This window comes from Juglans regia, chromosome 5 (assembly GCF_001411555.2).
Source record: "Juglans regia cultivar Chandler chromosome 5, Walnut 2.0, whole genome shotgun sequence".
NCBI classification, from domain to species: Eukaryota; Viridiplantae; Streptophyta; class Magnoliopsida; order Fagales; family Juglandaceae; genus Juglans; species Juglans regia.
This window is the reverse complement of record NC_049905.1, coordinates 10,829,365-10,855,513: the sequence shown is the minus strand read 5'-3', so window position 1 is coordinate 10,855,513 and position 26,149 is coordinate 10,829,365. Positions and strand designations below refer to the sequence as shown.

At 34.4% G+C, this 26,149-nt stretch overlaps 1 protein-coding gene and 1 pseudogene across 2 annotated transcripts in view; both read left to right on the top strand.

Moving 5' to 3' along the window:
• The first annotated feature begins 1,481 nt into the window (after positions 1 to 1,481).
• Positions 1,482 to 2,633, top strand: LOC109008592 (annotated as a pseudogene).
• Positions 2,634 to 17,784: 15,151 nt separating this feature from the next.
• The window catches only part of LOC109021023 (very-long-chain 3-oxoacyl-CoA reductase 1-like), a 53,823-nt gene continuing 45,458 nt past the window's right edge, over positions 17,785 to 26,149 (top strand). Inside the window, exons 1-3 of one of the 2 annotated variants that reach the window (XM_035689970.1) lie at positions 17,785 to 18,557; positions 20,392 to 20,461; positions 21,732 to 22,264. In XM_035689970.1, the coding sequence (XP_035545863.1) occupies positions 17,917 to 18,557; positions 20,392 to 20,461; positions 21,732 to 21,995 (975 nt within the window). In that variant the 5' untranslated portion in view covers positions 17,785 to 17,916 and the 3' untranslated portion in view covers positions 21,996 to 22,264. Of the gene's footprint in view, positions 18,558 to 20,391; positions 20,462 to 21,731; positions 22,265 to 26,149 lie in introns of those variants that run through there. The other variant, XM_035689969.1, reaches the window with a different exon arrangement.

Here is a 26,149-nt window from a genome sequence, read left to right as displayed (position 1 = left end):
TCAATTTTTATTCCAGCAAGAGTTCAGGTGCCCTAATTCAGTAGTTAAATTTGCCAAGGATACTTTGCAAGAGCTGAGGGTCTCTTCGATAGTTGCATCAGATCAGCAAAGTTTACTGCAGAATGTGATCACTACATGGAATCCCTCCCTGTGAATGTCTATAGACTCAGTTGGGATGCAGCAGTTGACAAGGTACAATGCATGATTGGCATAGGCTTAATTCTCAGAGATTGGAATGGGAGGACTTTGGCAACATCAAGGATACTCATGCCTCTTTTCCCTGATCCATTACTGGCTGAGGCACTTGGGGCAATGGAAGCTTCATGTTTTGGCTTGCAGATGAGGATTAAAAGGATCATATTAGAAGGGGATTCAAAAGAAGTCATAACGGCTATTAGTAGGAGGAGTGAAAACTGGTTAGCCACAGGTATGAGTATTAAAGATGTAAAGAACCAGTTGAGCTTTTTGAGGATTGGTCAGTTCGCATGTTAGAAGAGAAAGCAACAAAATTGCTCATGCGCTTGCTAGGGATGCTTTGTTAAATTCCATTTCTTCTGCTGATGTGGGGGATGTTCCCACTTGTATTCTTGACCTTTGTTGATTTATGATTAAGGGAAATGTTTTCCTTTCAAAAAAAAAAAGTAACGCCCGTCTCCACCATTAGTGCGTGCTTGATTAGAAAAACAAGAATAAAAGTTTATCCACCATGTCAAAATTAGTGTAAGCTTGATTAATGTCTTCACTATTATTATTAAAGATATTAGCACAAAGTCGAAATTTATTAGTCAAAATGTTTATCTAAAATGTTTAGATAAAGTTATAAGATACAATATATATATATATATAATTTATTTTATTCAAGTGAAAATAAAATAAAACATAGACTTATCTTTCAAAAAAATGAAAATATTCTAGCAACAAAGGAATTACATAAAAATAAACTCACAACCTAACATGATTTGATTTTGTGTGTGATATTGTAAAATTAATTTCATTGTCAAATAGATTTAATAGATCTCATTAAACCACATCAATTTATAAATTTATTTTTATATAATCTCTTTATATCTATTATAATTTTTTAAAAAGGATAAAAAAATAGGAGACAGCTACACCAACCTGAGACCGAACAACAGCCTATCATAATTTCAAGGGTAACTTAGGAAGCTGTCTCCCTCTAGTTGTCGGGCACTTAGATCCACGCTCTGCTTTTAGCCCATGTTTGGATGTAGAAGTTAATCATGTAAACGATAAGTTAATTTCCACCTTTCAGAGGTGACAAATTATGCAATTATTGATTGTATCTTTAGATGTCGTATTCACTGGGGACCTACTCCCATCCTCCAAGTATTGTCAAACTCATTTTTATTAATGTGATAATAGGTGTGGACCTGTGTTACAGAGGTCCTTGTTCCCTTCCAAAATTCCGGGCTACCTTTGGTAATTAAGAGATTTTCGCTATGATCTTAAGTCGATCAGCAATGGAGTCTCAAGATTTCATCCTGATAGTGGCATGTTCTTTAGGCTTCATCTCTCTCTGCAAAACCTTCATCCGATTTCTGAAATGGGTCTGGGTTTCGTTCTTCAGGCCTGCAAAGAATCTCAACGAGTATGGCTCTTGGGCTCTCGTAACTGGCTCCACCGATGGAAGCGGAAAAGCCCTTGCCTTTGAGTTAGCTTCAAAGGGCATTAACCTAGTCTTAGTTGGTCGCAACCCTTCAAAACTCGAAGCTACGTCGAATGAAATACGAAAAAGGTTTGCAAGAAAAGCAGACGTGAAAGATATTGTTATAGACTTAGCAAAATTCAGCGGGGAAGAGTATCAAACATGGTGGAGGAAGGGATTAAAGGATTAGATGTTGGAATTTTGATAAATAATGCTGGGATGGGACCTGATCCTTATCCGATGTTTATTCATGAGGCTGAGTCTGAGGTTTTGGAGAGCTTAATGAGGGTGAATATGGATGCTGCAACTTGGGTGACGAGAGCTGTGCTTCCAGGCATGCTGCACACGTTTCGCCTTCCTTCTCTCTCTCTCTCTCTCTCCATTCTCCTCTGTTCTTCACTTCAGTAATGTCGATTCTCGTTCTCTGCTCCATCAAATTCCATTTCGGCAAAAGTTAGTATGCGGAACCAACGAGAGCGAAAAGGACAGCACTCTCAACTCTTGGGGAAGTTTATTCAGGAGACAAGACAGGTAGAATTTCCAATAAACACAGACCATTGAAAATGCAAAATGAGACTATCCAATTTGGAAGTGAAAAAGTATGAGTTCCTCAACATAAACCCCCAAATTGACCTCATAAACGGTGACACTAAATGAAGATCCCGACTCAACATCCTCCACAGTTTACAATTTACTAGCTTTCTTCTTTCTTTTTGATAATTTGCGGAGCTTGCCATTGTCTTGAAGCACAGGAGAACGGTATTGGCAGTCGTCGTCTGACCAATTGACTTGGACAACAGATTGCTCGTGCCTGCCCATTCTGATTTGCCTGAAGTTGTTTGTCCAAAAGGAAAAGCAGGGAGGTTTTCGCCCAAGAGTTACTGTTGGGTCTCTGTGTCCATAGGAATCCAACTGCTCTAATGCATCGTATTGCCTTTATATCAATTTAAAGGAGATTTGGGGGGAGATGAAAGATTGAGTGGCCTGCATTGAGGAAGAGGAAGGGAGATGAAGTTGATGTCTTCTCTTTCTATTCTCTTCGTTTACCCTCTTCCTTTCTTTTCTTTTCTTTTTTTTTTTTCAAAACGCCATCTGAAAAAATAGTCCCAATTGGTATGCAGTTGGTAAGCCAAACCACTTGTACTTAAAAAAATAATTTGTTTATTGTGTTTGTTTAAAAGTTTAGAAAAGTTATAATAATTAAGCAATGATTAAATAAAAAAGTTAAATATTTATAATTAAAAAATATCTATATTTATGATATTTGAATATTAAGAGAAAATATAATAAAATGAAATGAAATGATTTCTATCAAATTAGACCAAAATTATAAGGGTTTTTGAATGGAGAGAAAGTACTGTCGGCTGTAAGTTTTTTTTTGCCTCAATTATAAGGATCATTTAGATAGTAAGATGACATGAGATTATTTGATCCAGTTATGAATAATAGTAAAATTATTAATTAAAAATAAAACAAAATAAGTAGAAATGAAGTTATAGGTCAATTGAACTCAGCCATCTCACCTCGCCTAGGCGAGATGGATTCTCAGCCATTACTCATGATCTTGACCTTGTCGCACGTATCTGGCAATGTTCTCGAGATGCATCGGTTTGGAATATGAGGAACACGCAATAGATGTTCAGTGCCAGTTTCTATATTCCTATAAGAGAGAGAGTGAGAGAGGCAAAAAAATTGACGATCGGGCATTTTCTCTCTAAACCCAAACCCAGACCGCAACTTTCTCTCTAAACTCAGCTCATTCAGACTAGCTAGAGGGGGTGGGGGCTTCGGCTCCTTCCCCCTTCACTCTTTCCCTCTACTTCTCTGATTTTCCTTTATATTTTATTTTTTTCTTTTTCGTTTTTCAGACCAAATAAAGGGAGAATCGCCATTCGTGGTCTTCGGGGTCCCTATAGCCAACACGCGCCCCACCAGGAGATTGCCCAGCCGCCGATATACACGTCCACCGAACACGGCCCCAACCGGAGTGGAGCGTAGCCTGCACGCGCGGGACGAAAATTCTGAAGCTCGTCGGCGCGTGGCCCTCACGCGCCACCAGGAGCTCTCTGCCATTGCAACGCGCGGCAGCTCCCGAACCGGCGACTCTGGATCTCCCAAGACCGACCGTCGGCTTTCCCTTCCGAGGCGTTTTTTGTGCACTGTTTTTCTCTTTTTACAGTGTTTTCTCTATGTAATTTATTTATGCATTGTCTTTATTTTTAAGAAAACAAAAAAATCCAAAAACATTTGTCCCTTCGGGCCTAATTGTCCCCCCTCCGCTTAGTCGATGATGTTGGGGTTTGGTTTCTCCATACTCAATCTAGTTGGGTATGGAGTTTTATGTTTGGTTACTGTGAACTCTGTTGGGAACAGAGTTGTGCTATCTCTTAGACTTCAGTCTTTAGAGATAAGCCGTCTGGACTAGACCATATCAGTCACATTAGTGTACTGAGATTCTACTAACGTTTGTAATTGACTTGTTGTTTAAAGTCAAAGATATATGTCCTCTTAAATGAATGAAATGAGATCTTTTTTATCAAAAAAAAAAAAAGGTTCTATATTCCTATGTTCCTTTTTTATTTACAAAGAAAAATAATATTTTGACGGATTGTAAGATCCTCCACCCAAACAAGCACTTTGTGAGAGGAATATATAGATCATTCCCACGTTGTTTCAATTTTAATAATTAAGTATATACTCTCGAAATATGGATTGGGTGATACTCATGTCATCTTAACATTCGATTCATGCTCTTGAAATATTTACATAATTTCAATTTTCTAACGATTATCAGAGATAGATGGTTTAGAATACCACACCGACAAAATATCAAATAATTACTCCCACTAGGTCACATAGGAGACGTTGTGTGGTTCCCCATTTTGTCATATATAACCTTGTACTCTTTTGTTGTCACATTGGTATTTTTTATTTTTATTTTTAACTTGAATTATTTAAAAATGAAGATATTGGCGTGACAATGTATTCTTAGAGATATATATATATATATATATATATATATACAGTTTAATTAACCGTTTCATGATCTTCTTATGATGATCATATAATATATATATATATATATATATATATTTATATTTGTGAATAGTTCATGCTAAATGTAGCTGAACACTGTAGCAAAATGTAAACTAGATTTGAAAATGAATGATCCATTGGAGGCACTTTTGAGCTACTTTTCTTCAAATTTTACATAAAAATAGGTTTTACAAAACCCATTGGGGGGTGCTCTTATATATATATATATATATATATATATGTATATATATATATATATATGTATATGCGGTTTAATTAACCGTTTCATGATCTTCTTATGATGATCATATAATATATGTACGTATATATTGCATGTAGGTTCAACTATTTGTGGCTGCAAAGATGATAAGAGATTTCAACACAGCTTCTTTATTCACTCCCTCACCGGAAATGTATAGCAAATCAAGCATCCGATGCATCGGTTATGAATATATCTACACACCCTACTGGTTGCATTCTGTGCAGTGGTTTTTATTACAAAGGTAGCCAGATGCATTGTTAAATAATTGGTACCTGTTTCAGTTCTTCCTTAAAATAAGCAAAAGAAGAATGGAGAGTTATAAGTACGAGGTTTCGAGTGTGAACCACTGAAAACACTATGCATTAATGGAGTTGTTGTTTGATGATCAGGAAGCAGTATATATATTGTATGTTAGTTATCTACGAATATTTCCTACTAGTATATCTTGGAATATTATTTCCATGATTTCGTGTATTTTAAAAATATTCTTAGGACAAAATATGTTGCCATTAAGCTTTGATTGTATTTGTATTTATGCCTAGCTAGAATTTCTTTATATACCACATACCTATTCAACTATAAATAGGCATTTCCTGTACATGAAATAGATACACTTGAATATATAGTTTTCGATATTGTATCGAAGAATACCCGATCCTGGTATCTCTCATAGAATCGTTTGTGTCCGTGCTCTATCGTTTCGTTAGAAGTCGTGTTCCTTCCACTTTGCTATTTGTATAGCACATCACGTCCATTTTAATTAATAGTCTTTTATCACTTGACAACTATGGTTCTTTACACACTAGTCACATCCATTTTTCAATCTATATATTCTCATATCAGACAGTCAATCGACTATACAAATTGTCGTCGACATTTCGGTACAAACGTCACACATTCCAATAGACCACACGAGAACCTATTCTCAGTATGGGTTGGTCTCAATATGGTCACCATAAATGTCTTACCATACGCGTTACACGTCAGTTTCCTCTCATTCGGTCTAGCCCACCTTCTGCCTAGCCCATCCAAAGTAAGCTTCTCTCCCCATTTTCCCTTGTATTATTTTTTTATTATTGAAATTACATTCACCCTCTATAAGCCCACACCACTTAGGCCCACCTAATCCAACGAACCCTCAAACTCATGCTACCTCATCTATCCAGTCACCCGTCCAGTCAGCAGCCACATTGTCAATTGACCGTTGACAAAAAAAGAAAAACAAAAAATATCCTAGAGAACTTCCAGCCTTGATAGCATTGTTCGTTCCATTGAAAATATCTTGGATGACTCTAACTACAATTATGTGTCTCAAAATATGGAAGTTTGTCTTTGAGGGCGCAAATTGTGGCGTTATGTATCTTGTGATTTTCCTACTCCCAAGCAATATGGTGGTGAAAGTATTGAATTTTTTGCATGTCATCTTGAAGATTGGCATAGCATGCATTATAAAATCCTTTCTTGGTTTCTTAACACTTCAGTTCCATCCATTCATAGTTTGCTTCCAAAACTTGGAAACACCAAAACTACATGGGATTTTCTTGCTAAATGCTACAATTGTACTTATGATGATCCCTCGCAATTTCAACTTGAGACTAAAATTTATCAGATGTGTGAAGAATCAAACCAGTTTATTGCTGATTTCTATTTTCAAGTTAACAATCTTTGGGAACAACTGTCTGTTGTAGATACTCAACTGAAATGCTCTAGGGATCTTGAATTGTTTGAGACATGATTGCCACAATTTTATGCATTTCACAATGGCTCTTTGTAAGGATTTTGAGCCAACTTGAGCATCTCTCCTGAACACACACCGCTTCCCTTTCTAGAGACTGCTGTTGTTGAACTCATTTATGAGGAAAACTGACGCTCCACTATGAAGCTATAAACCATTGATTCTGTTGTTGTTGCTACCTCTTCACCTACTTCCAAATCTACTTTTGGAAGTTCATCTGGATGTTCCACTTCGCAATCCTTTTCTAAGTTTTTTTTTTTACAAATATTGCAAACATCCAGGTCACTTAGTTATAGAATATCATAAATTACAGCACAAGAATCAGTCACAAGCCCCTTTCTCACATACTACTACAATAGCTTCAATTGCTTCTTCTATACTTGAGTCTTCTTCTAAGCAATCCACTACTCTCATAGCTAGTAATGTTGAGGCCTGAATTCATGAGGTTTTATCTCAATCTTCTTCTGCCTTGTCTGTCACTTCAGGTACATCTCCTTAGTTTATTGATTCTGCATCTTGTAACCACATCCCTTTAGATCCTACACTATTTTCCCTCATATCCTCTCTGTCACCCACCCATTCCAACACATTTCTACCACTCAATTGTTAGTTAACAATACATACCTAGTTCCAAAATTGTCGTTAATCTTCTTTCAGATCTAGCTCATTGGGACAGGTTGTAAGATTTGACGACTTTTTGAGCTCTCTTCTCTACATATCCCTTCCTCTACCTCTTACTTGGTTGCTACAATGACCATCTCTTATAGTCTATGGCATTCTTGGTTGGGTCATGTCTCTCGACCACCTGTTCAACTTTTGGTTTCTCAAGGTCATCTAGGTTTTATAGATTTCAAGTCCTATGATTGTATATCTTGTCAACTTGGCAAAAAAAAATATTTATCCTTTAATAAAAGTGAGTCTTTTTCTTGTGCACCATTTGATTTGGTCCATTATGACATTTGGGGTCCTATTGTCTTTTCTATTGAAGGGGGTCCCGTTATTTTGTAATATTTGTTGATGATTATTTTCAATATACATTGCTCTATCTTTTACATCATCGATCTGAACTCGTCCATGATTATCAAACATTTTATGATAATCATTTTAAAAAATGGTCCAAAAAAATTTCTCACGTACCATTAAAGTGTTCCGTTCAGATATTATTGTGGAATGTAATGACAAAGTCTCTTCTTGAATTTTTGATCAATAAGGCACAATCTCTCTTCGCTTGTGTCCTTATACTTCTCAACAGAATGGGCATGCCGAAAGAAAACATCATCACATTCCTAACACAGTAACAGCATTTTTACTTTACACTTATTTATTAGCAAAATCTTGGAGTGAAGCTGCTCTTACTGCTATATACACCATCAATCGGGTACCCTCACCCACACTCAATAACAAGTCTGCATTTGAGCTTCTCCATGACAAAATTCCTAATTACTCCCTACTTCGAGTCTTTGGTTGTTCCTGTTTTGTCACTTTTCCTCCCCATGAACGTACCAAACTTGAACCACGTTTTTGGTTATGTTACTTTCTTGGTTATGACTTAGCCCAAGAAAATTATTGCTGCTATGATCCCATAACCAAACATCTGCGAGTCTCTCGTCATATAGAGTTTTGGGAACATAGACTCTTACGAGCCCTTCCTTGTTCTCTCCTTCTTCCTCCACACATTCACTTATCTTCATTAACCCCTCCATTGCTTTATTTTCTGACTCCTCTGCAGAGACTACGAGCTTCACAGACTCAAATGTCATTCTCCTTCCAGTTAATGCGTTTGAAGGTTCTCCCACACCAACACCCTTCCAAGAGTCCTCTTAGCTTCATCCTCACAGCTCTAGTCGGGTAATTGTTATCCGTTTTCATCTTCAGGATTATAATTGCTTTCCGGCTCTAGCTGCCCTTCATGAACCTCACAATCACCGTGAAGCTCGTGCTGACCCTTTTTGGTAGAAAGCTATGTCTAATGAATAAGATGCCCTTACCAAAACCAACACTTGGGACCTGGTGAACCTGGCTCCTGATGAAGCAACAGTTGGATGTAAGTGGATATATAAGATCAAGATATGGGCAGATGAACCAGTTGAATGCTACAAGGCATGCCTTGTGGCCAAGATTTTGACCCCAAGAATACGTTTATAACAACCCATTCCCGTAGGTTAGGAGTGTCACATATTTTTCATAAAATAAATCCGGCAAGAGATATCGTATTTAATAACATGAAATTAACATTTATTTCATAAAAGATTTATCTAATAAAATGTCTTCCAAAAACTTAAATGAATAAACTGAATAAATTTATGTCATAAAAGCAATTTTAGCCTAGAAAGTTTGAAACTAAATCAACTACTCCTTCTAATCCTAATCTGCTTGCTCGTGTTTATCATCCTCACTTGAGTGGTTAAAAGACATGAAATAAATTAAAATGCGTCAAAGACTAAGCAAGAAATCTATCACAACGTAAAACATAATAAACATAAGTTTTTCATAAAAGTTTTCATGCTAAGAACTTAAATTCATGACTGTTCATAATGAGGTTTATGCAATATATGATTGATTTATCTGAATTAACTGACTGATCTGACTGGCTAATACACTTAACCATGTGTGCGAGGTTATGCACCAGCCCCACGTCCCGCGGCCGCAAGGGGAGTAGCTGATAGTATTATGGCATACTATGGTGGACCACACTTGAGTGTGTGGCTTGCACATCTACCCTGATCTAAACTGCATTGGTACCATGCATCTAAATGGTCATCTGGTTAACTGATCTGATCTTATCTTGCACTTGAAGTTAAGATAGCTTACGTGTCTTATGCACATGAGATGCATGAGATAATACATACGTAATTATAATTTCTGAATATGAACATGATGCAGAATGACATGATCGTATGCTATGTTGAATGACATGTTTGCATATGACATGAGTGGTACATAAAAATGGCTACCAAAGAATTGGTGCTAATGATAATCTATATAAACTGAATTGTGATGATCCTAATTTGTGATCAAATTACTTACCTCGTTGCGCTGCTTCCTAAACCTCACTTCGTAGCTCGTCACCTATACGAAGTATTAAATGTCACTAAATCTGTTTAGGAAAATGTGTCCTAAAATCCCACTTAATTAAATTCATACTACAGGAAATAATCAAATAAATATTCTTTTAATACCAAAATGAATGAATGCTAATATCTTAAATTATTTAAAATACTAATAACATATTTTTTACTTTCAAGATATAATTTGGTAAAATACTTGGGCTATATTCATTCTGTTATAATAAGTCATGAAAACCTAAATTCATAAAATAGGCTTACTTTCTTATAATGAACATAAATATTCAATCTTACAAGAAATCTAATAAATACTAATATCATTTAAATATTCATAATATATTTTTTTTTATTTTCAATTCACAACTTAGTAACATAATTATGACAGCATCTATCAAAGTAAACAGTAGAAGTTCGTTTAATAAAATAGACTTAATCAGATTAAAGCATTCAAAATAAAATTAAACACTTATTATTGTTGCTGAAATTTAAATACTAATATGATATCTAATCTTTTAAATATAATTTAAATATATATGGATTTTTGTATCTAAGTTTATAAAAATAATTGGTGGAAACATCTTATTAATAAAAATAGACTTAATCATATTTAATAATAAGATTCTAGTAAACTATTATTATTGTTTACTCATAATTTAATGCTTAGTAATTTAATTTAAAAATCCTTAAATATTTTCTTAAAAGTAAATTTTTTGGACTAACATATTATTTAATAAAATTAAACTCAACTTAAAATATTAAGCCCAATCCAACTTCAAATAAAAAATCAAGCCCACATGAGTCCAAGCCCAAATGAATTAAACCCACTTAACTATTAGAGGGCGGTAACGTAATTACACAAAATCCTCAAGAAGACTTTACGGAAGGAGCTTTGCTGCAAGAGTTTTAAGGGCATCTTTGTAATCTTATTAACATTTGTAACTGAAAACCTAAAAGTACCTTTAACTTGTGAAGCAGACAATCACTCGAGAGGTTGTGCAGCAATGCTTGCCGAGAGCAACCGAGGACCTCTAACATCGTGCGGAAGGGGGAAGGGCACAATGAAGATAGTGACCGAGGCCAGAACCATGACGGCTATTGGGCTTTCCACATGCATGGTGGAGGATCTCACAGCGGCACGATTGAGGCTAGCAGAGAGTGAATCGGTGACACTTTCTGGGCTATCCGAAGACTCGTGAAGATTGGACAACGTTGGCTTACGATGGAAGAGAGGGACTGCGACGTCGGCTTGCTAAACTCGGCTTCGGGCTTCACATCCGTGGCTACTACGGCGTGCCTTGGTGGCTGAAGGTGGTTGGACGATGTTGCCTGTTGATTCCGTGCATTGGGTGGTGGCTATCCAAGCTTCGGCTTCATGGCTCCCTAACGCAAACTGTCATGCATGGGGTCTATTGATGCAGCGATGTGGTGCTTTGGCTGGTGGTGCGAGGCGAGGTCACGGTGGTGGAACTCTCTTCACAGTGGCGTGCACGGTTGTGCATGGTCTGGACAGTTGAAGCGACTACGATGGTTTTAACGTGAACCAATGGTTCACAGTGACGTTTTTTAAGGGCAGCATGAGCTCTATTTTCGTATTGAAAAATAGAGGCTCTCGGTTTGGACGTGGGACGCTTGCTTTGATTTCAAAGGAGGTGGTTTGTTGCGAAGAAATATAAAAGGGCTTCTACGCGTTCATTGTCGTCGGTTACAAATTGATAACATGCATAACCATGATTCATGAAGAGGAAGAATGTGAGACGGTTTAGTCCACTACATTCATTCTATTAATGGATAATAAAAATAATAATAATAATAACCTCAATTAAAATTACACATTACTAATAGAATTTGATAAAAATTCATAATAGTAATATATGTAAAAATAAAATATTTTTGCTAGTATTTTAAAATTAAATAAATAAATAATATATTGTCTAATTTAGGCTCAGCATGACACCAACCTAAATAAATAATAGCCCATCAACATTCGATAACATTGGCCCATTAAACCTAATTTAGGCTCAATAAGATTATCTATATATATTCCAACCTTAGAAATATTGGGTCGGGTCGTTACAACGTTATTGACTATGAGAAAACTTTTGCTCCTGTTGCACGACTTACCTCTATTATATCCTTGCTTATGGTGGCTATTATTTGAGATTGGGAACGTTTTCAAATGGATGTTAAAAATGCATTCCTTTCGGGTGATCTTATTGAGAAAGTCTACATGCGGCCACCACCTGGCTTTGAGCACCCTACCCCCCCCCCCCCCCCAAAGTTTGTCATCTTCGGCGAGCTTTTTATGGACTCAAGCAGGCTCCTTATGCTTAGTTTGACAAATCTCGATATGTGGTTTCTCAACAAGGCTTTGTTACGAGTTTCTACGACTCTACACTTTTTCTTCGTACTATTGGGATTAGTACTATCTTCCTTCTTCTTTATGTTGATGATATGATTATTACTGGTGATGACATTGTTGCCATTTAACATCTACAAGATTTTCTCAATTAAAATTTTGAAATAAAGGATTAAGGACATCTTAATTATTTTCTTAGTCTTGAGGTTACTTCCAATACAGATGACTATTATTTGACTAAGGAAAAATGTGCTTCTAACTTGCTTTCGAAAGCCAGGTTGACATATAGTAAAAGAGTAAGTAGTCCTCATGAGTATAATGATGGACTTTTAGCCACAGATGATACCCTACTCCTCAATGTGACACTATATCTACAGGTAGTTGGCAGTCTCATATACCTCACTGTTATTGGACCTAACATCTCATGGTAGTTCCAGCACCGAGGCTAATATTGTGCACTCGTAGACATGGCATCTGAACTTTTATAGTTACAATGGCTTTTGATAGATAGGGGGGCTCCCCAACTGATCATTAGCTCTTGTGTACATTGTGGTAATCAGAGTGCCGTGCAAATAGCTCACATCGATGTGTTTCATGAACATACTAAACACATTAAAGTTGATTGTCACTTTGTATGCCATCATCTTCAACTATCCTCCTTCACTTACATTTTGTCCCCTCCTAAGAAAATCTTACTGACATACTCTCGAAATCTCATCCACCTGATCGGTTGGGTGATCTTGTTTCTAAATTCCAGTTGACTTTGCCATCTCAAATTTGAGGAGGATGTTAGTATTCTAGGAATATTTTCTAGTATATCTTGGGATATTTTCATGTTAGTATATCTAGGGATATTTCTTCGTATATCTTCGAATATTTCATGATTTGATGTATCTTAGAATATTTTCATATTAAATAATATTCTCAGGACATGATATTTTGCCGTTATACCTTGGTTGTATTTGTATTTATACCTTGATTGTATTTTCTTATTTACTACATGCCTATTCTTATTTACTACAAGCCTATTCAACTATAAATAGATTTTCCTATACATTGATGCTTGAATAAACACACCTAAGTATACAATTTTGTAAATAATAAAATCTGGATTTAGGAAATATACGTACGCATCAGGCAGTTGCCTGTTGGGGGAATCATTTTTAGAGTATTGTATCTTGATGCTAAGAGGGCTCATTAAGTAAATGCTAAGAGTGCTCATTAAGTATGTAAGTGTTGTGTGCGTATAAAGGGCTCGTTTGGACACTTAGGTTATCTAAGAATCATGTAAATGGTAACAAATTACTTTGTAAATAGTAGTGAAATGATTTAAGTTAAGATATTTTATTCATTCAATTTTGGAAAATAAAATAGTAAAACTTAGATAAAAATATTACAAAATTAAGAAATTGTTTTAATATAGTTTTTTAATATTATTTTTGTTTTGAGATTTGAAAAAACTGTATTATTTTCTAGATTTTGTTTGAAAGTTTTAGAAAGTTGTATTAAATTTTGCATGGATAATTGATTAGGTAATTATTAGATAAAAAAAATTAAATATTTGAAATTGAAAATTGTTTTGTATTTGAGTGATGTTTAGGAGAGAGATTTTGAGAAATTTTGAGAATATCTAAACAAGCCTTGAATAAAATGCTATTAGAAATAGTAAATTCATAATTCAATTGATAGTATTTTTCATAACAATAAATCACTACGGACCAAATCAATATACTCCATACCAGTTAGAAGTCACCACTTTCATGATTAAGATAAATCATGATAATTGGCACGTTACAATTTTATCAGATAAATTGCCCTACTTGATCATTGACTACAAAGTTACAATTTATAGGTTGCAAGACATGTGATGTCACGCCCCGTACCTTGGGATGATTATTTAACCTAAAATCTACAATATAATAATATAATAAACTCGTCTCATCTAATCATTACCTTGTGGTGAATTCTTTAACTTGAGATCTGTGACTTGTCTGAAAAAAGTAATGATAAAATATTGAATAGTAGTAAAAAGTAATGAATAACACTCCACTACCCAAACGGAACATGCCCTGTTTGGATTCACAATTGATCTCAGTTGATCTCATCTCATCTCATCTAATCATTAAAACTTTCTCAATTTTTCACACAAAATATAATAAACAATTTAACATTTTTAAATTCTAAAACAATAATAATATTAAAAAATAATATTCTAACAATATTTTATTCAACTTTCAACTTTCATATCAACTCATCTCATCTCAACTCACTATCCAAACCTCACTTAAGGGTAATGCTACAATCCTGAAGTGTCCAGTCCCCATGTATTCCCTTTGGAAACAAAAGTGGGAACCACCATTAAAAAAATGATTTTAATGTGAATTCTAGATTTTTCCACTTTTTTCAAATGGAGTACACAAGGAATGTATACTTCAGGAATGCAAATATCATTTCTCAAAACTTAAATACAAAACAAAATCCTCCAAAATCAAATGCCTAAAAAGTTCTTCCAACTAAAATAAACTAAACGTTGGCAAAATTTCTCTTAACGCAAACAAATCGACTAATGTCAGCTTACCCTTATCTCACATTTCTCTTATAGTCCTTTGGTGTGCCATCTACTCCAACTTTCATAACCATCAAAGTCATCAGAAAAAAATGGTGGAGATAAAGGGGTGAGTCCACCAACTCAGTAAGCAGCGAACCTATGCTAGTGATGTAAATATGAGTTAGTTACAGAATGCTGAAACAAGTAGTTCAAAAAAACAGCAATGATATTTTTAGAAACATTTTATTTCAATAATAAGAATTTATCCACAAGCATAATTGAAATAGCATCATAAGCATAAACAAAGACAATGCTTACCTCTGTGGCAGGGTTGTTCATATTTGCAGTTAGTAAAACAGAACAAAAATCACTATTTTGTCACTAAAGTGAGTGCACTCAAAATATAGGCCATAATTACCCTCGTGACAAAGTTGTGCATTTTGCTGAAAGCCAAACAGACCATAAACAACCTTGTCAACAAAGTGATTGCACTCAGAACATAGTCTATTATTATATCCCATGACAAGGCTAGAAACCATAGCATAAAAGAATCTTATGCCTTAGGGTTTTCAGATACAATGCAATAACAGAAATAGTATGTTGAACAGATAATACTATAGAATCTAATAAAAAATTTCAGATTTCATATTCACAATTTATGCAATAGAGAAATAAAGTACAAAAATTGCTCATCTCTACACCACTCATAATAAATAAAAAAAAAAGTTGTATTTCAAACTTTAGATACAAAGACTAGTACATAAAATAAACAAGGTTGTTATCATAACAAAATATACATGTAGGCTTTTCACAAAATCAACCACACTCTATTTTAGGCAAAGTCTAGCGTAGAAGCACTACTTAATCCTTGTAACCAAATAACAGCACTATCAAAACCTCGACCTAAAATCATTACTAGTCTATTAATAACTCATAACATCATTAAACCAACATAAATAACTAAATTCTATAATTTGGACTACAGCTCCAATAGAACCAAGTCTTGAGCCCATAAACAACACATTCAATATCTATGCCTAGGGTTAATAATGGCCCAAGTATAATGTGTCCTAAGAATATAATTTCACCAAATAGTCAACCCAACCTCCTTGAATTTCACAAAAACTCCATACAAACCCAACATCATAATTCACATTCACCACCTGAACGTATTTGAATATTGAATTCAAGGTCGGAAACCACTTCCTCCTATGTCCATGATATCTCAAAACTGATCTCCACTCAAACCAACCTGATTACACAAATTTCACAAACACAATCTTAATCCACAAAATTATTCAACCATTTAAGACATTTAACCACCCGAGTTAGCCATAGATGGGATGACAATTACCGCGACGAAGTGAGGTGGAATGGCTGGATTTCGGCGATGAGGGGGACGCCACAAGGAGGGTTAGAAGGACTGAGGCGGCATGGCTAGACAACGTGTGGCGGCCTCCACTAGTAAGAGTAGCTGGCTTAGCATGGAGAGAGAGAGAGAGAGAGAGTGTGTGTGTGTGTGTGTTATTGAGAGAATTGTAGAATTGGCTCCTATATTCAAAGGTGAAGGCCAACGTATTTACATTGATTTATTTCTAATGAGAATGTTAGCTCCTATGTCATATGTGCATCAGAAATGGGGTTGAAGTGAATAAGAGTTGGTGAACTTTTCAGTTTGTAAATCAGAATCTGTGATTTAGAATGTATTATTATAAATCTGTGATACCTTAGAAGTTGGAATTATTTACCTATTTCACTTTGTAACTATATTGTGGCAAATGATGAATCATTGAATTATTTATAATAAGAATGTTGTGAATAAACAATGCTATGTAAGTTGTGTATCAGAGATGGGACTGAAGTGAATAAAAGTTGGAAGACTTTTTTTCTACCATTTTTTTAGTTTGTTTTCCTAGTTGATGCTATAATTAGTGATCTACTATTTGAAATTTTAATTTATTGTGATACCTTAGAAGTTGGAATTATTTACATATTTGTAACTATATTGTAGCAAGTGATGAATCATTGATTTATTTACAAAAATAATGTTGTTTAAGTAATGCTACGTCATGTGCTGTTGACTGTTGTGCATAAGAAATGGGGCTAATTCGGCTGAAGTCATGAATAAAAGTTGGAGGACTTTTCTTCTACCATTTTTTTAGTTTGTTCTCCTATTTGATGCTATAATTAGTGATCTAGCATTTGTAATTGTAATTTATTTTCATGTATTTGAAGTTGAGATTATTTACATATTTGTAACTATATTGTGGCAAGTGATGAATTATTAATTTATTGCAATAAGAATTTTGTGAATAAGCAGTGTGAATCTATGATAGTCATGTGCTACTGACTGCTGGAGTGTTATGCATCAGAAATGGAGATGATTCGACTGAAGTCATGAATAAGAGTTGGTGGACTTAATAATTTTCTTCTACCATTTTTTTAGTTTGTTTTCCTAGTTGATACTATAATTATTGATCTACCATTTGAAATTGTAATTTATTGTCATGCCTTAGAAGTTGGAATTATTTAAATATTTATAAGTTTGTAACTATATTGTGGCAAGTGATGAATCATTGATTTATTTGCAATAAGAATGTTGTTTAAGCAGTGTGATAGTCATTTGCAATAAGAGTTCAATCTAATATTTATTATCAAAATCCTAGTTAAAATTCATTAAAAGAAATAATCTTATTTGTGCATCAAATTTAACCCACGTTCGAGCTCAAGCTCGTCGTATCAGCTCGTTTATTTTTGGTATTCAAGTTCGAGTCAAGTTTGATCTTAATATATGTTAGGCGAGCCGAGATCCATCATAAATTTCTAATACTTTTTGAGCTCGAGTTGAGTTCGAGCATATATACATACTAATCGAGCTTGCGACCCCTAGTTCAAATTCGACTTGACTCGACTCGTTTCGTTTAAAGCAAAGTAAATCATGTAAACTAGAGTAGTTAATTTCGATCTTCCGTAGGTGGCAAATTATACAATTATTGATTGTATCTTTAGCTGTCGTATTCATCGGGGACCTACTGACCTACTCCCAACCTCCAAGTATTGTCATACTTATTTTTAATAATGTGATAATAGGTGTGGATCACCTGTGTACGTTACAGAGGTCCTTGTTCCCTTCCATAATTACAGGCTACCTTTAGTAAACCTCGACAAACGTGGGAACCAACCAAAAAGCTTGCCATCATTAATTCATTTCAATCCTCGTGCACTTTATAAATTAAGAGACCTTCGCTATGATCTTCAGTCGATCAGCAATGGAGTTTCAAGATTTCATCCTGATAGTGCCATGTTGTTTAGGCTTCATCTCTCTCTGCAAAACCTTCATCCGATTTCTGAAATGGGTCTGGGTTTCGTTCTTCAGGCCTGCTAAGAATCTCAACGAGTATGGCTCTTGGGCTCTCGTAACTGGCTCCACCGATGGAATCGGCAAAGCCCTTGCCTTTGAGTTAGCTTCAAAGGGCATTAACCTAGTCTTAGTTGGTCGCAACCCTTCAAAACTCGAAGCTACGTCGAATGAAATAAGGGAAAGGTTTGCCAGAAAAGTAGACGTGAAAGATATTGTTATAGACTTGGCAAAATTTAGTGGGGAAGAGATATCAAACATGGTGGAGGAAGGGATTAAAGGATTAGATGTTGGAATTTTGATAAATAATGCTGGGATGGGACCTCCTTATCCGATGTTTATTCATGAGATTGAGTCTGAGGTTTTGGAGAGCTTTATGAGGGTTAATATGGATGCTGCAACTTGGGTGACGAGAGCTGTGCTTCCAGGCATGCTGCAGAAGAAGAAAGGAGCGATTGTCAACATTGGTTCTGGTTCCTCCATGGCCGTTCCTGCTTTCCCGTTATGCACTCTTTATGCTTCCACAAAAGCGTAAGTTTCATCTGGTTTTTGTACATCATTTTCTGTTTTTTTAATTAAGCCATATATTGGGATATTTGAAATATCTTATAATTTTTAGTGAATGATTTCAATGAAAATGTTTTATTATGTTTTGAAAATACAATTAAAAAACTTGAATAAAAATATTATAAACGAAACAAATTATTTGAATATATTTATTAATATTATTCTTGTTTTGAAGTTGGTTTTTCTATTTTGCTTTCAAATTTAAAAAAGTTGTATTAGTTTTTGTGTTTAAATAATGATTAAATAAAAAAATTAAAATTTTAAAATTAAAAAGTATTTTGTGTTTGAAATATATTTAAAAATAAAATTATAAAAAAACTTTTAGAATTTGTGTATTTCTGAATAAATCTTTACTACTCTCGTTTTCTACACCATCATTCATTATTTGTTCAGCCTTTCGTCCTAGTTTGATAGTAAGTTGAGAAAATATGAGTTGATATAGTTTGTAAATAGTAGTGAAATATTTGAGTTGAGATGAGATTATGAGATAGAAATTATTTGAGTTAAAATGTTTTATGGGTTGGTTTTGGAAAAAAAATGAAAAAAAATAGAATTAAAAGATTATAAAATTAAAATATTGTTAGAATATAAATTTTTAATATAATTTTTATTTTGAAATTATAAAAAGTTAATTTGTTTATTGTGTTTGTTTGAAAGTTTGATAAAGTTATAATAATTAAGTAATGATTAAATAAAAAAAATTAAATATTTATAATGAAAAAATATGTATATTTATGATCCTATTGTATATTTATGATATTTGAATATTAAGAAAAGATATAATGAGACAAAATGAAATGATTTCTATCAATTTTTTTTTTTTAATTAAAGACTTCTTTCATTCATATAATAACTTTGAATTGCACATGAGAGTTGTCTAACCAAACATGCTGGCAATAAAAGAAGGAACATAATGAATCCACATTTTCACATCTTATACTTTCCAAGCATGTCTTGTTAAAAAAATGAGCCACTTGATTTTTCATGCGTGAAACATGTTGAACCATAAACTCTTGAAATTGATGAAACATTCTCTTCACATCATAAATGAGGTTTCCTAATACTGATAATGACCCCCTTCTGTTGTAAGGCCTCCATTAATATTACACTATCACTTTTTAAGATTATTTTAGAAAAATCCAGTCGAGAGCTGAACTGTAAACCTATAAACATAGCTAGTACTTCCATTTATTCATGCACCTTCCAAAATTACATGTATTTTTTCATGGAGAGAGTGCACTGTCGGCTCTAAGAGCATCCTCATTGGCTTGGCCAAATGAGGAGATTAGTTAAAATTTAGATAATTTGTACCAAAAAGACTCTACATTGGATTAGTCATCTCCAAAATAATTTAAATTTCTGCTACAGTGATTGGCCAAATATAGAGAACCACAATTGGTTCACCAAACATTAAATAATAATTTCTCACTCCAATTAATTTTAATCTCAATTTTATTTTATTAGCATTAAATGAAATTTAAAAATATGATTTTTTTAATATTAATTTAATTAGAATATAATTATTATTAATATTAAATTGGTAGAATTATAAAATGTGATATAAATAAATTAAATAAAAAAATTATTAATTTAATAATATTTTATTATTATATAGAGAGTGAATGACTAATCTAATATGGAGATTGAATTTAAATGAAATAGGCAAATGTAAAAATATGTGATATTAGTGAAATTTTAAAGATAAATTTAGCCCATCTAATAAGAATGTTCTAAGATGTTTTGGTCCCACTTAGTTGGAGATTCTCTGCCATCACTAATGATCTTGACCATGTCGCAGGTATCTGGCGATGTTCTCGAGATGCATCGGTTTGGAATACGAGGAACACGGAATAGATGTTCAGTGCCAGGTTTATACTCCTACGTTCCTTTTTTATTTACAAAGAAAAATAATATTTTGAGTCATACTGTACACTTTTTTTTAAAAAAAATTAATATAAATTTATAGAAAAAAAAAATTAATTTTTTAATAATAAATTTTTTTTTTTTTAAATTCATTATGATTTTTAAAAAATTTATTAATTTAAACAATCTATAACTATATTTAGCATTACTTATTTATAAAACAACAATTGTAAAATATTTTTTAACTCAATAGAAATTGCTGGAGAAAATAATTATAAATGAGTCGCGGGATCTAGTCTCGAGACATGCATGTCTCTATTTATTGATCTCAAGTACTATCTCAGAAGCTATCTCACAAGACTATAAAATGCATGTTTCTATTTATTATTCTCAACTAATTGAATATAGAGTTTCAGTATTTATGAGGAAATTAAAAGGAGGAAGATGACATAAATCTCCTAATAATTACAAAAGTCCCTTAATATATATATATATATATTATAAACAATGAATATTGTTTTATTCATAGGAAAAAAAAAAAGATTACATCATTACATCATGCCAGATGAATTGTGAAACAATTTCTAAAAAAGAGTCTCACCAAATCACTAGATCATCAATATGTCATGAATGTCTTGCCAAACAATGAACAATAACATTGACCATGTGGCCTCTATGCTGGACTGTAACCTTTGAAAATCTTAGTAACATTCTCCTAATCTCATGGATCAAGTTTTCCCAAATAGACATAGACTCCTGATGTATAACAAACAAATTATATATAAGTTCTTTGATGTTTTTGCCAAATCATTCTTCTACTTTGATTTATACGGAGTTTTCTAATTGGTTACTAATGATAAAATAAAGTTCAACAAGAAACCCGTTTCCACGACAAACCCTTGACCTCGTTCCTCACCCCCTCGTGCATAGGGAATGACAGATTGTAAGAACCTCCACCCAATTAACAAGCACTTTGTGAGAGGAATATATAGATCATTGGATCCCATGTTGTTTCACTCTTAAAAAATATTAATAATTAAGACTCTCGAAAAATGGATTGGGTGATACTTCATCGTAACATTCGATATCATGCTATTGAAATATTTACATAATTTCAATTTTCTAACGATTATCAGAGAGATAGGAGACATAGGTTATATATGAATTATTATATATATATATATATATATATATATGCGGTTTAATTAATTAACCGTTTGATCATGATTATCTTCTTATGATCATATATATAATATATGTATATATTGCATGTAGGTTCCACTATTTGTGGCAACAAAGATGATAAGAGGTTTCAACACAGCTTCTTTATTCACTCCCTCACCAGAAATGTACAGCAAAGCAAGCATCCGATGCATCGGTTATGAACATATTTGCACACCATACTGGTTGCATTCTGTGCAGTGGCTTTTAATACAAAGATTGCCAGATGCATTATTAAATTGGTACCTATTCAACTTATTCCTTAAAATGCGCAAAAGAAGAATGGAGAAGTACAAGGTTTCGAGTGTCAACCACTGAGAATGTTCTGGGCAATGGAGTTGTTGTTTGATGATCAGGAAGCAGTACTATATATATTGTATGTTAGTTATCTATGAATATTTCCTACTAGTATATCTTGGATTAATATTTCCATGATTTCGGGTATTTAATTAAGAATATTGCGATATTATAAAATATTCTTAGGACAAAATATGTTGCCATTAAGCTTTGATTGTATTTGTATTTATTTTCCATGATTTCGTGTATTTAAGAATATTGCCATATTATAAAATATTCTTAGGACAAAATATGTTGCCATTAAGCTTTGATTGAATTTGTATTTATGCCTAGCTAGAATTTCTTTATATACCTCATGCCTATTCAACTATAAATAGGGCATTTCCTGCACACTTGAATATAAAGTTTTCAATATTGTATCGGAGAATACCCGACCCTGGTATCAGAATACCCGACCCTGGTATCTCTCTTAGAATTGTTTGTGTCTGTGCTCTATCGTTTTGTTAGAAGTTGTGTTCCTTCCACTCTGCTATTTCTATAGCACATCACGTCTAGTTTAATTAATAGTCTTTTAGCACTTGACAAGTATGGTTCTTTACACACTAGTTACATCCATTTTTTAATCTATTTATTCTCATATCAAACAGTCAATTGACTGTACGAGTTTCCGTCGACATTTCAGTACAAACGTCACACATTCCAATAGATCACACGACAACCTATTCTCAGTGTGAGTTTTCTCAGTATGGTCACCATAAATGTCTTACCATGCTTGTTATGCTCGAGTTTCCTCCCATTTTGTCTAGCCCACCTTCGACGCAACCCATCTAAAGTAAGCTTCTCTCCTCGTTTTTCCTCCTCTCTATTATTTTTTATTATTGAAAATCCATTCACCCTCTTTAAGCCCACACCACTTAGGCCGACCTAATCCAACCCAACCCTCAAACTCATGCTACCTCATCTCTCCAGTCACCCATCCACAGCCATGTTATCTATTGACAGTTGACAAAACGAGAAAAACAGAAAATATCCCAGACGACTTCCTACCTTGATAGCATTGTTCATTCCATTGAAAATATTTTGGATGATTCTAACTACAATATGTGTATCAAAATATGGAAGTTTGTCTTTGAGGGCGCAAATTGTGGTGTTATGTATCTTGTGATCTTCCTACTCCCTAGCAATATGGTGGGGAAAGTATTGAAATTTTTGCATGTCATCTTGAAGATTGGCATAGCATGCATTATAAAATCCTTTCTTGGTTTCTTAACACTTCAGTTCCATCCCTTCATAGTTTGCTTCCAAAACTTGGAAACACCAAAACTACATGGGATTTTTTTGCTAAAAGCAAAAATTGTAGTTATGATGATTCTCTGCAGTTTCAACTTGAGACTAAACTTTATCAGATGCGTCAAGAATCAAGCCAGTTTATTGCTGATTTCTATTTTCAAGTTAACAATCTTTGGGTACAACTGTCTCTACAGATCTTCAACTGAAGTGCTCTCAGGATCTTGAATTGTTTGCGACCTGATCGCCACAATTTTATGCATTTTACAATGGCTCTTTGTAAGGATTTTGAGCCCACTTGAGCATCTCTCCTAACATCACACCGCTTCTCTGTCTAGAGGCTGCTGTTGTTAAACTCATTTATGAGGAAAACCGATGCTCCACTATAAAGCTACAAATCATTGATCCTATTGTTGTTGCTACCTCTTCACCTACTTCAAAATCTACTTTTGGAAGTTCATTTGGATGTTCCACTTCGCAGTCCTTTTCTAAGACTATCCTTTGAAAATATTGCATTCAGATCACTTAGTTAAGAATATCATAAATTACAGCACAAGAATCAATCACAAGCCCCTTTCTCACATGCTGCTATAGTAGCTTTAGTTGCTTCTTCTATGCTTGAGTCTTCTTCTGAGCAATCCACTACTCTCACTGCTACTGATGTTGAGGCCTTAATCCTTGAGGTTTTATCTTGATCTTCTTCTGCCTTGTCCGTCACTTCAAGTACATCTCCTTGTATTATTGATTCTGCATGTTGTAACCATATCCCTTCAGAACCTACACTATTTTCCCTCAAATCCTCTTTGTTACCCACCCGTTCCATTTACACTGTTGATGGCTCTCATTTGCAAGTCAGTCACCTAGGGTCTATTTCTACCACTCAATTGTCAATTAACAATACATACCTTGTTCCAAAATTTTCGTTAATCTCCATTTAGTTGGTCAACATTGGTGTGTAAGATCCTCAGATAGGACAGCTCATTGGGACAGGTTGTAAGATTTGATGGCTTTTTTAGCTCTCTTCTCTGCATATCCCTTCCTCTACCTCTTGCTTGGTTGCTACAATGAACATCTCTTATAGTCTATGTCATTCTTGGGTGATTCATGCCTCTCGACCATGTGTTTAGCTTTTAGTGTCTCAAGGTCATCTAGGTTTTATAGATTTCAAGTTCTATGATTGTGTATCTTGTCAACTTGGCAAACAAACACATTTATCCTTTAATAAAAGTGAGTCTTTTTCTTGTGCACCATTTGATTTGGTCCATTATGACATTTAGGGTCCTACTGTCTTTTCTACTGAAGGGGGTCCCGTTATTTTTTAATATTAGTTGATGATTATTTTTTGATATACATCGCTCTATCTTTTATAGCATCAATTTGAACTCATCCATGATTATCAAACTTTTTAAAAAATGGTCCAAAAAAATTTCTCACATACCATTAAAGTGTTCCATTCAGATATTGCTACGGAAAGTAATGACAAGACTCTTCTTGATTTCTTAATCAGTAAGGCACAATCTCTCATTGCTCGTGTTCTTGTACTTCTCAACAGAATGGGCATGCCGAAAGAAAACATCATCACATTCCTAACACAGCAAGAGCACTTTTACTTTACACTTCTTTATTAGCAAAATCTTGAAGTGAAGCTGCTCTTACTGCTATATAAACCATCAATTGGGTACCCTCATCCACCCTTAACAACAAGTCTCCATTTGAGCTTCTCCATGACAAAATTCCTAATTGCTCCCTACTTCGTGTCATTGGTTGTGTTTGTTTTGTCACTTTTTCTCCCTATGAAGGTACCAAACTTGAACCCCATTCATGGTTATGTTACTTTCTTGGTTATGACTTAACCCAAAAGATTATTGTTGCTATGATCTCATAACCAAACATCTGCGAGTCTCTCGTCACATAATGTTTTGGGAACATAGACTCTTTATGAGCCTTTCCATGTTCTCACCTTCGGCCTCCACACATTCACTTATCTTCATTAACCCTCCATTGCTTTATTTTTAGACTCCTCTATGGAGACAGTGAGCTTCTCTGACTCCAATGTCATTCTCCCTCTAGTTAATGCGTTTGAAGCTTCTCCTGCACCAACACCCTTCCAAGAGTCTGCTTAGCTTTCTCCTTGTCACACTAGTCGGGTATTTGTTATCCCTTTCCATCTTTAAAATTATAATTGCTTTCCAGCTCCAGCTGCCCTGCATGAACCTCACAATCACTGTGATGCTTGTGCTGACCCCTTTTGGGAGAAAGTTATGTCTGATGAATAAGATGCCCTTACCAAAACCAACACTTGGGACCTGGTGGACTTGGCTCCTGATAAATCAATAGTTGGATGTAAGTAGATATATAAGATCAAGACTTGGGCAGATGAATTAGTTGAATGCTATAAGGCATGCCTTGTGGCCAAGGTTTTGACCCAAGAATACGTTATTGAATATGAGGAAATTTTTTCTCCTATTGCACAACTTACCTCTCTTATATCCTTGCTTATAGTGGCTGCTATCCAACATTGGGAATTTTTTCAAATGGATGTTAAAAATGCATTCCTCTGTGGTGATCTTATTGAGAAAGTCTACATGTGGCTACCACCTGGCTTTGAGCACCCTACCCACCCCCTAAAGTTTGTCATTTTCAGCAGGCCTTTTATGGAATCAAGCAAGCTCCTTATGCTTGGTTTGACAAATCTTGATTTGAGGTTTCTCAACAAGACTTTGTTTCGAGTTCTTAAGACTCTACAATCTTTCTTTGTACTATTGGGATTAGTATTATCTTCCTTCTTCTTTATTGTGATGATATGATTATTACTCGTGATGACATTGTTGCCATTTGACATATTCAAGCTTTTCTCAATCAAAGTTTTGAAATGAAGGATTAGGGAC